Source organism: Doryrhamphus excisus, linkage group LG19 (assembly GCF_037039965.1).
Source record: "Doryrhamphus excisus strain RoL-2023G ecotype Guam linkage group LG19, RoL_Dexc_Guam_v1.1, whole genome shotgun sequence".
Taxonomy (NCBI): Eukaryota; Metazoa; Chordata; class Actinopteri; order Syngnathiformes; family Syngnathidae; genus Doryrhamphus; species Doryrhamphus excisus.
In genome coordinates this window covers 17,008,771-17,020,028 of record NC_136375.1, presented here as the reverse complement: position 1 = coordinate 17,020,028, position 11,258 = coordinate 17,008,771, and the positions used below count along the sequence as shown (strand labels likewise).

General features: G+C 45.6%; 2 protein-coding genes across 10 annotated transcripts; one reads left to right on the top strand and one right to left on the bottom strand.

The window, feature by feature from the left end:
* Positions 1 to 3,772: 3,772 nt before the first annotated feature.
* zbtb24 (zinc finger and BTB domain containing 24) lies at positions 3,773 to 8,714 on the bottom strand. Of its 7 annotated transcripts, XM_078798906.1 has the most exons (9): positions 8,004 to 8,714; positions 7,807 to 7,916; positions 6,008 to 6,732; positions 5,769 to 5,936; positions 5,608 to 5,691; positions 5,453 to 5,536; positions 4,971 to 5,052; positions 3,964 to 4,680; positions 3,773 to 3,928 (listed from the first exon to the last, which is right to left on the bottom strand). In XM_078798906.1, the coding sequence occupies exons 2-8, from the start codon at positions 7,818 to 7,820 to the stop codon at positions 3,981 to 3,983; spliced, it is 1,857 nt and encodes a 618-aa protein (XP_078655032.1). In that variant the 5' UTR covers positions 7,821 to 7,916; positions 8,004 to 8,714; the 3' UTR covers positions 3,773 to 3,928; positions 3,964 to 3,980. The 7 variants fall into 7 exon arrangements, with proteins under 7 accessions (XP_078655032.1, XP_078655031.1, XP_078655033.1 ...); XM_078798905.1 differs by having other exon boundaries at positions 3,773 to 4,680; XM_078798907.1 differs by having other exon boundaries at positions 3,773 to 4,680; positions 7,868 to 7,916.
* On the top strand, positions 7,060 to 11,176 carry ddo (D-aspartate oxidase). 3 transcript variants are annotated; one of them, XM_058057351.2, is made up of 5 exons: positions 7,060 to 7,166; positions 9,552 to 9,727; positions 9,797 to 9,905; positions 9,968 to 10,144; positions 10,514 to 11,176. In XM_058057351.2, the coding sequence occupies exons 2-5, from the start codon at positions 9,556 to 9,558 to the stop codon at positions 11,073 to 11,075; spliced, it is 1,020 nt and encodes a 339-aa protein (XP_057913334.2). In that variant the 5' UTR covers positions 7,060 to 7,166; positions 9,552 to 9,555; the 3' UTR covers positions 11,076 to 11,176. The 3 variants fall into 3 exon arrangements, with proteins under 3 accessions (XP_057913334.2, XP_078655038.1, XP_078655039.1); XM_078798912.1 differs by having other exon boundaries at positions 9,552 to 9,905; XM_078798913.1 differs by having other exon boundaries at positions 7,072 to 7,166; positions 9,555 to 9,905.
* The last annotated feature ends 82 nt before the right edge of the window (positions 11,177 to 11,258 follow it).

Genomic DNA, 11,258 nt, shown 5'->3' with positions numbered 1-11,258 from the left:
GGCTGGCGCTGTTGAAATTCCCATATTTCCACATGGAAATGTGATTTACGCTCCTATGCTCCTGTGCTCTTGATGTCACCTGATTCTGATTTGTTATTTAGTCGTTGAAATGAAATGTATACATTTTAACTGAGTTCAATTCCAATTGAACAACATTGTTTAGAATTCTTTATTAAAAAGGTAGGTCATTTACATTACATTTACATTTGAAATGATGAGTTAAAACACATTCAATTCAATTCAAATCTATTCAAATGATATTTCATAAAAACAACAGCGCAACAGAAGCAATGTTGTAATAGCAGGAAGGCACAAACTGCTTAATAGTGTAGAGTTGGTTGTAAACAGTACAACAAGCGCAACATACACACCACTTTCACACCGAAAGCGGAGTAGCAACATTTTAAAGCGCATGCAGAGCTAGATATTTTTATAGGGATGTTACTTTGGACAGCTAAATATGCTATCAAGCCATTTGTTAGCTTCCAAAAGTGGCCAATTATGTTGTAGAATATACTGGTATGTTGTACAACACAGCAGCAACACAACCAATGTTGTAATAGCAGTTAAAAGCAAACTGCTCCGCTGACATTAATGCCGCTGATGAGTTGATTGTAAACACATGTGTAACACGAGCACGACTATCGCACCAACAACTGAGTAGCAACATTTTAAAGCGCATGCAGAGCTACATACTTTTAAAGGGATGTTACTTTGGACAGGTAAATATTCTATGGAACCATTTGTTAGCTTCCAAAAGCAGCCAACAATGTTGTAGAATATATTGGTATATTCTCAACACAGCAGCAACAGAACCAATGTTGTAATAGTGGTAAGGAGCAAACCATATGGCCAACATTAATGGCGCTGATGTGTTGAGCCTAACACGTGCACCACTTTCGCACCAAAAGCTGGGTAGTAACATTTTAAAGCGCATGCAGAGCTAGATATTTTTTATAGGGATGTTACTTTGGACAGCTAAATATGCTATCAAGCCATTTGTTAGCTTCCAAAAGTGGCCAATTATGTTGTAGAATATACTGGTATATTGTACAACACAGCAGCAACACAACCAATGTTGTAACAGCAGTTAAAAGCAAACTGCTCGGCTGACATTAATGGCGTTGAGTTGATTGTAAACACATGCGTAACACGAGCACGACTTTCGCACCAACAACTGAATAGCAACATTTTAAAACAGCCAACAATGTTGTAGAATATATCGGTATATTCTCAACACAGCAGCAACAGAACCAATGTTGTGATAGTGGTAAGGAGCAAACCATGTGGTCAACACTAATGGCACGTGCACCACTTTCGCACCAACAACTGAATAGCAACATTTTAAAGCGCATACAGAGCTAGATATTTTTATACAGATGTTACTCTAGACAGCTAAATATGCTATCAAGCCATTTGTTAGCTTTCTTATATGTCGTAGAATTTACCAGTATATTGTACAACAGCGCATCAACAGAACCAATGTTGTTATGGTGGTAAGGAGCATTAATAATGCAGATAAGTTGACTGTATGCAACAGTACAACAAATTATGCCACAGCGTCACTCCGTGCAGTCAAGCTTGACATGCCCCCCCCCCCAAAAAAATATTCCTTCTCTCCGTGTTCTTCCTCTTGTGAGAACGCCAAAAAAGTACTGCTACAACACACAGGAAGCTAAATAGGTAGTCAACAAGCGTTTATTATGGAGTCGCCACAGTGGATCTTTTGAATGCAGAGGTAAAAAAAAAAAAGGCTAACCACTCATGATTCTTCAAACGCAGCAATGCCCATAGAAAAACAATGTCAGGGGGTTGCCTACAGCCACGGCTGTGAATGACCTGGAGGTTATTTGCTTTTGTAGGCAAATAGGCCGTGTGAATTCGACCTATGGAGGTTGTGCGACATGCGGTATTTCTACGTGGTTTTGGTGACGTGGATTTCTTGGTGCTATAAATAAGAAGATAGCAGGGTGCGGCATTAGCACCCCCGCCCCCCCCTTCCCCCTCCCGTTATCCCGTTATCCCGTTATCAGCGCTACAGCAGGTGCTGCGAGCCTGTGACAGGAGCTATATCTTGAGAGCCATTCTTGCCGTTTTAAGAAGAAAAAAGGCGGGGCCAGTATTTTCAATGTTGCCAAATGTTTCTGCATATACGTACCTAGAAATAGAGTCTATAGATCATAGCGAGCAGTGCCATAAAAGGCACAAAAAAAAGATATCAGCGGATTCTTTTTGGGTAGAAACACCAGGATGTTTGCATTAAAAAAAAGTTTTTATTTCTTTGGTGTTTGTCTTTGTGTACGCTGGATTCAGAACCGCTTTTTGTCACCACCTCAGTTGAAGCCTTTTTTTGGATTGAATTTGTTGTGCTTCTAAAAGACGATTCGCCCTCTCACTCACTGCCAACATCCCTCCTCGTGCTCCTACCAAAATGTTGTGTTTTGCAGCTTGTAAATAAAGCTTCAAGAAGCACTCCGTCTATCAGATGGCCATTCTTCCTGTCTTTCATGGTGTGTGAAATGTTCTCCCTGGAGGAATTGCATGGCTGCAGACACTGCAGGCACCACAGAGGTCATTTCCTATTGGCTCACAGGCTCACAACTCCGCACCAATCGTGGGTTGTATCCGAGAAGAACGCAGCCATCCCTGATGACGTCGCAGGGAGCTGGAGGCTGCTCGGCAACTGACGCACACCGTGCATATTTTAATATTTACATACACCACACTGCAAAGGGGAAAAACTAATAAATACGCCTTAGTCCTGTTTCTATAGCCCGAAAAAAGAGGACTGATGTCATATTTAAAAGGACTCCAATGAAGCGTGAACGCCCCCTACAGGTCAAATGAAGTCACAGAGCATCTCAACATGAGGGACAGAGGATGCTGTCGCCATGGCAACATGACAACTGAGCAGGGGTAGCACAAAGTGGATTTGGGGTATGAAAGACAACTGATTATTAATAATAATTATTATTAATTATTATTATATATAATAAAATTATATGTATAATTTTATTGTATATAATATATATTATATAAATTTATTATATATATAATAATAATAAATAATAATTATTATTATAGACTATTATAATTAAATATATAAATATTATAATAATATTTGTATATTATATATTTTTATTATATATAATATATATTATTAATTATTAATAATTGGAAATGAACCAGACAAAATTACATGTCAATTTTTTAAGGAAACTAGAGACAAAATATTACATGAATCATTATGAATGTTAATGTTACATATTGTGCTCCTGATATCAAAACTCAATTACATCCATTTTTCATATATATATATATTTCTTTAAAGATTTAAAAATATGTACAAATTTATAAATATATTCAATATGAAAATATTATATTATATATCATGTATTTTAAAAAAAAGGGACATTCCAAATGTATTCTTTTATTTTTTATTTTACCTATAATAAATGTAAAACTACTAAATTATTGTAGAAAATAACATGAATTAATGATATTATAGGATTGTTTGTCTATATGTGCCCTGGGATTGGCTGGCCACCAGTCCAGGGTGGACCCCGCCTCTCAGCCAAGGACAGCTGGGATAGGCTCCAGCACATTCCAGCAATATTAGTTTGATTGTACTGAAATGTCATGAAATGTCTAAAATCATTAGACTGCTAAATAAGCTTGGAAGCTTAATTATTTAGGGCTGAAAAAGAGTATTAATAAAAGTAATACAATAAAAGTGTTGTGTTAGTAAAATAAAGCAGCCTTGTGTTGGATGTTGAAAAAACTTTATTTAAAAGTATAATATGCTCATATTGTTTTTGCTGGCAAAAGAAGTACTTATGAAGATCTTATGTAGTTGTTTAAAGCAAGTGTAGCAAAGTAAGACTGTACGAGTGTATGTTTTACAGTTGTGTTGGAGCGGCTAGGCTAGGCTAAGCTAGGCTAGGCTAGGCTAGGCTAGGCTAGGCTAGGCTAGGCTAGCGTCAGCTCTGCGGAGTCGGCGGGAGCGATCCGGCGGTGGCGTAGAGGCAGGAGACGGTCCCGGCTTGTATCTGGAAGGTGTGTCCGTGGATGTGGTGGCTGGAGATGTGCTCGCTGGTCTGGCTGATGGAGATGGGTTGGCCGCCCTGGTTGCTGACGTGGATGGCCTGAGCGTGCTGCTGCTGCTGCTGCTGCTGCTGCCGCTGGACGGGGCCGTGTGCAGCGTGGGCGTGCTGCGCCTGCAGGTGCTCCATGGCATCTTTGCTCAGCGTGATGACGTGCGTGGGCTCGACAGGGGGCGCCGGCGGACCCTCCAGCATGCTGATCATCTGGATGTGGGGGGCGTGGTCGCTCTGTGGCGCCAGGGGTCTGGATCGGGCCGACGCTTCTTCGGAGGTTATGATGCTGATCTCCTGGGCCTGACCCGGGACGAAGGCGATGTCGTTGCCCGTCACCACCAGCCGGATCTCCTGCTCGGAGCCTGGCGTCAGATGGTACTTCACCTCTTCCTGGGCTGGTGACGCTCTCTCCTTGTTGTGGGAATTGACGTGTGTTTTCAGGTTGTCCACACGCGTGAAGGACAGGCCGCATTCGGAGCAGGTGAAGGGCTTCTTCCCCGAGTGGGAGGCGACATGGCGGCGTCTGGCGCTGGCGTCCGAGAAGGATTTGTCGCATACGTCGCAGCTGTACGGCTTCTCGCCTCTGTGGAGCAAAATGGAACATTTGGGATCCGCTGCGACAAAGAAAAGCTGCGTTTGAATGGCCGCATTAAACACGGCAGGCACGCTAACACGCTAATAAAGAATGGAATGCTCCAGACATTTGCATCATGGCCAAATTGATATGATGCAAATTAGACGACGACTTCATCCAGCCCCAGCGACTCAATGCCACAGAAATGACACTTTTCACTGTGTGGCCCTCGCTGGAAGAACCGTTCTAAGGTCATGAAGTTGACCCCGGTGGGTACCGTGGTAACGAGCTATCCTCACCTGTGTATTCTGATGTGAGTCTGCAAGGTGCTCTTGACGGTAAAACACTTCCCGCAGATCTCGCACGTGAACGGCTTCTCACCTGCCGCGACAGCGCTCGTTAATGTTTTTTTGGTTGAGAATTGTACCAGAAATAGTTCACTCCTAAAACACTAACTTTAGTCTTATTTTGCATGCCTTATGAGATCAGGACGACTGACTAATAAAATCACTTCACAGGTTTGATAGAACAATCCAAGTAACTGTTCCACTTCGGTCCTTTAGGTGGCAGTAATGCACAAAATGTGAGTGTACTTTTCTTTAAACCACTGGTTGCGTTGGATCTGGTGAGACCTTGCCAAACTTGGCCCCAAAGCAAGCTGACTCAAAAATGCAATACATTACTGGATTTGCACCTTTATCTGGATCTGCATCCTTGGTTTTTTGTGCAAAATAAACTAAAGGCATTGTGGTTCTAGCTGTACCCCCTGGCGCTACTTTACCCGTGTGAGTGCGCAGGTGCTTCTTCAGCTGAGCCGTGTCCAAGAACCTGCGCTGACACTGAGCACACTCCGGTAAGGACCTGCCTAGAATGAGCAGACAAGGAAAAAGAAAATGGAGTCATTTGGTCTTGAACTCCAGAACACCTTGGGGTTACCTGAGTGGACTCTGTAGTGACTTTTCAGTTGCCTCTGCTGGGTGAAGCTCTTCCCACACTTGTCGCAGCAGAAGGATTTCTTTTCTGCAAGGCGACACGACACAATGACGGCACGTTTAAAGACATCCAACACAAACACAGTGTGGGCGTCGGCCGTTTGCCTTGGTGGAGGTTCATGTGCTCGTGTAGGCTGTGTTTGGTGGCGAGGGCTTTGGAGCACACGCTGCACACAAACGGCGTCTCTCCGGTGTGCTTGTGCTGGTGGACCAGCAGCGTGTGCTTCTGGGTGAACGCCGCCCCGCACACCTGGCACACAAAAGGTTTCTCACCTGGAGGCGGGGACAGACGCGTCACAAGAATATTGGGTATTCCGTTCGGTAGACGTGCAGGAGGACGTCACCTGTGTGAGTGCGCAGGTGTATCTTTAGGAAGAGATGGTTCTTGAACACTTTCCCACAGTCGTCACATCTTGCCTCCGTGTCGGGGTACTTCCTCTTCCTGCCTCTCCTCGCCGGCTCTCCTCCTGAAGCATCAGCGCCCACTTTAAAGGAGCTGTATTTCACAGGTAGCGTGATCTTGCGTCTCCTCCGCCGATTGGACTGCTCTTCGAGTTCAGATGCTCCCTCAGCATCATTGTGTTCTTCTCGTGCCTTCCTCGCCACCACGGTTGTCTTCGGTCGCCCCCTTTTGGGCCTTGATGACGGCGTCTGCTCCGCTGGCTTTGGCTCCGCCCCCTCATCGAGTCCAAGCAGCAGCGCCTCAACAAGATCACCTACCTGCAGCAGACGAGCGGCGGCCAGGAGCTGCCGCACGGCGTCCTCCTCCACGCACACCTGAGCGCTGTAGATGAACTCCAGCACGGCCCTGCACATGGCGGCCTCCACGCCATCCAGCCGGTAGGTGGCGCCGACGCAGTCACCGAGCTGGTCCTCGGCTGTGAAGAGTAGGGAGAAGTAGTCGCTGCTCGCCGCCAGCAGGGCCTTGTGAGCCCGGAAGCGCTCGTCATCCACCAGCAGTGTGATGTCGCACAGGACATCCCGCTTCCTGAGGCAGTCGAATTTACTCAAGATGCTGGTCTTGTGCGAGGAAGATGTGGCTGTCAGAGTCATGTTCCTCCCGGAAGGACTGCAAAAGAATATTGATAGCAATTACTAATCAACGGCGCTTGAATTCAACCATCTTCCATTATAAAATAAACACTTCTCAGTCAAAATCTGGAACAGCAAAATACAGCGACTATATGAATGATGTATTTAAATACATTGGTATGAGTGAATGGAAATGAACAAAGTAGCCATAAAGTAATAACTAAATATAGGTGCTATTAACGTTACTACTGGAAATAAATCTCCTGTAAAACCAATATTAAAAAAAACTAATGACGTTGCTTCTACAATGTCAATTTTGTTTGTTTGCCTTCACTTTAGTTCGGTTATTACATCATTCTGTAAGGACCACGTGACACAACCAGGAAGTGTGAAAGGCTAGACCGCCTGAATCCAGCAAGCCGAGGCGCGGCTGGAGCAGGAGCCTCCGAACGTCTGGCCTCCGTAGACCGGGTAAGATACTAACCCTAGTACGATGCAGAGCCCGAATTCAAACACAGCCAGCATACAACTTTTCGTGTTAGCAAGGAAGCTACAACGTCTCGAACAAAACGCCCGATCCCTTCTACAAACAAAACCTAGCTAAAAACTCAGCTAAACACTCCCTGCAATAAAAACTTGAAAAAACCACAATATAGACAAACATTTACTTCACCAAACCTGTCACGGTTTATCTGGGTTATTTAAAGCAGTAGCGAGCTGTTAGGACCTTACCGCCGTAGTCCAATGCTAGCCCGCCTGAAGAAAATGCTTGAATGTGTTATCGCGAGAAGTGCGACCACGACGAGACTGCCGTAAAATGACAAAGCTTCACACGCTGTGGATTGAAGTAGCCGACATTGTACGTCATTTATAAAGCTTGGTGGTAATGGACATGTATAGGTTTCCTTGTTTTTGTTAGGGGTGGCAGAAATGGAACATTGAAACGATTAAATCATTTGGAATAATTGATTCAGAAACTGCATGCCGGTCCCAAAAATCCAATGGATCTACAGAGGTAGGTCATTTATCAGTGACATAACAAAAAAAAAACAATGAAAAACTTAATTCAAACACTGTTAGCATAGTGTGGGTCTGCATGGGGGTGGCCTACCACAACAGTAGCATCACAGTGGCACTCTCCCTACCAGCTTATCAAAACCAGGGGGGCTCACCGGCCTGAGGTCCTGGTGTTGCTGATGTTGAGCACAACAAGCACTTCACCTTTCAATAACAATGAGAAACAGTGAAAATACAGGTTTGGAAATGCTAACATACCATCTCTATAGAATAATGTTGGATTTGGCTTACCTTATTTGGACTGATCAAGTCAAAATGTTTCCACACAGGAGACATTTTCCTCTTTCTAGGTGGCTCCATCTCTGAACTACTCCAAACTAATGCCACCGTACTACTACGTACTACACAAAGCCTCCAAACTACCACTAGCCACACGCTCAACTAATTGACTCTCGCCACAAAACACCACATTTTAATGTCTAAGCCTGAGGTTTATATCGCTGATTGACAGGCAAACGTCGCGCCAAATTCCAAACCACTTCCCGAATCCGTCACGTGGTACAACCGGGCAGCGAGACTTCTGACGTCATCGTTTCCAACCCCGCCCCCCCAATGAAGCAAGCCTCCGTGCACGCTTTGCGGAAGCGCCCACTCGATTACTCGACACCCTTCGAACCCACGGCGCCTCTCGTAACGTCACTATTAGCATGTAATGAATCTAGGTCTGAAGTCAAGGAGTCAAACGAAACTTAAAAGTCTGCCGCAAGAGCAGCACGTAGCTCCGTTAGCATCAAGCTAATCTCCCTCTTGGTTAGCATGCTAGCCGGAGAGTCTCTTTCGACAAGTTTTGCCCTCGACTTAGAGACGGCTGAGACGCCCTATTATCACACACAAGATACAAATAAAGAATTGACCTCACTTAGCTGAAAGTATCAGGGATTGGAAGGAAATAGAAAACTTTGACGCGGGAGCCTGCACAACACACGTCTACTATTATATGGGCGTGGCCCATACCGGAAGTAAAATACAATTATTTTGAAAAAAAGCAACAAAACTCCGGTGACGTCATCAAGTAACAGCGAGTCAAGGGAGAGGAAAGGAGTTGTTGGTTGTTTACACCTAAAAGTAACGATTGGGTGGTCTGTGGCCTGTGCAAAATATTATTTATATTATTTATATATATATATATATATATATTTATATTATTTTTCCCATAAAATTGTGACTCATTTCCTCAATAAAGGCATATCTAATCTTATCTTAATTTATTTCCCTTGATATTTTGACTTTCACATAAAATTTGTTGCCATTGTTTCATCTGTTTTATTTTTTTCCCCACTATTTCAACTTTATTCTTGTAATGTGAGTTTATTCCCATAATATTTTGACTTTATTCTTATTTCAATTTAGTCTACTAAAATGCTATATTTTTCCTCATAATGCTACGACGTCAATCTTGTAAAATTACAACTTTATCGTTTTTTTTTCCTTAATATTTTGACTTTATTTGTATTGATTTTTTGCTGCTGGTTATTTTTTTTACTTTTTGTGGATTTTTGGGGCCAATAAAAAAAAGCCACAGGCACAGCCACATTGGACAGCCCTGGTTTACCAGGTCTACCAGGTCTACCAGGTCTGCCAGGTCTGTGGGCATGTCTAGAAGACGGTCAGATGTCTCATCAATATTTTTTGTAAATGGCGTTGCAAAGGCTGAATCTAAAAGGAAGCAAAGTGCACCACTTCCTGTACTGATTGTTATGTCATAGTTGATTACGTCAACTTGGACCTCGGACTTCCTGTTTGGACTCGTCTAAAGTGTCCAAGTGGCCGTGTCTCCAGCAGGATGAAACCAATCAAGGTGGCGGTGGTGGGAGCGGGCGTGGTGGGCTTGTCCACCGCCGTCTGCGTTGCAGAGGCCCTTCCCGTCTGCTCCGTGACGCTCCTGGCCGACAAGTTCAGTCCGGACACCACCAGTGACGTCGCCGCTGGGATCGTGCTGGGTGAAGAGTATCCAGGTAGGTGCTGGACTTTCCACCCTGAACTCAAGTCAGCAGCGTTTGAGCGCCAGACGCCATGTGTCTCAGACATTCCCTCGGACAGACAAAGACGCTGGTTCCAGGACAGCTTTGAGCACCTGCTGGCCATCGCCCAGTCTCCTCACTCACTGGAGGCCGGAATCATCTTCAGCTCAGGGTGACCTCCAAATAAAGACCCTGTGATATTCAGACGTTATTACAACAGCGTTTCTTCCCCAGATTTCAAATCTTCAAGGAACCTCCATCCAACAAGACGCCATACTGGTCGGACATCGTGTTGGGTTTCCGATTCTTGAGCGAGAGCGAGCTGAAACGCTTCCCGCATCACAAGTTTGGCCAGGCTTTCACCACCATCAAGTGTGAATGCTCCAGCTACCTGCCATGGCTCCTCAAGAGGTTCAGACTCTCCACTGGGCCAATATGAACTGGGCGACCGCTGGGGGTTAGCAACACTAGCATAGCTACGTAGCGCGTAGCTACGTAGCGCGTAGCTACGTAGCGCGTAGCTACGTAGCGCGTAGCTACGTAGCGCGTAGCTACGTAGCGCGTAGCTACGTAGCGCGTAGCTACGTAGCGCGTAGCTACGTAGCGCGTAGCTACGTAGCGCGTAGCTACGTAGCGTGTAGCTACGTAACTTTACACTCACATTTTAACAGCAATATCACGCTAGCTTAGACTGTTGGGTAGTTGGCAGAGCTTCAAGATTTGTAGCGAAGCCTGATTTTTCTGGATTCTAAATTGTGCTCATGTGTGCTTTGTTGGCAGGTTCCAGAAAGCCGGGGGTCACGTGGAGCAGAAGAAAGTCGGCCGCCTCCAAGAGCTGGGCCTCCGCTACGACGTCATCGTCAACTGCTCAGGTCTGGGCTCCAGAGATGTGGCTGGCGACAGCCAGGTGTACCCCGTTAGGGGGCAGGTCCTTAGGGCGGAGGCGCCCTGGCTGCAGCACTTCATCCGAGACGGGGACGGAAAGACGTACGTGTACCCCGGCATCCGCTACGTCACGCTGGGCGGCACCAGGCAGGTGAGGGACGAGCGCCTGCAGGTGGACCAGCGAGACAGCGAGTCCATCCTGGAGCGCTGCACACTCCTGGAACCGTCGCTCCGTGAAGCCCGGCTGGTGGGCGAGTGGGTGGGGCTGAGGCCCGGCAGGTGGATCCCGAGGGTGGAGAGGGAGGAGCTGGAGGTGAACGGCAGCGGCCGTGTGCACGTGGTCCACAACTACGGCCACGGAGGATGGGGGGTCAGCATGGCCTGGGGCACGGCTGTGGACGCCATGAGGCTGGTGGGGAAGTGTCTTCAGGAATCGTCTTTACCTGCCAAACTGTGACTGCAGTAGCTCACTTGATACTACTACAACTTGATACTACTTGAGTAAAATAAGAAAAAATGTTTTTTCTCTGCTGCCCCCCCCCCCAGTGTTGGAAGTGTCTTCTTCTTGGACTTTATTCTCATAACTGACAACCTCATTTTCCCCCAAAATTAAAAAAAAAACAACAAAAAAAACGTAAAC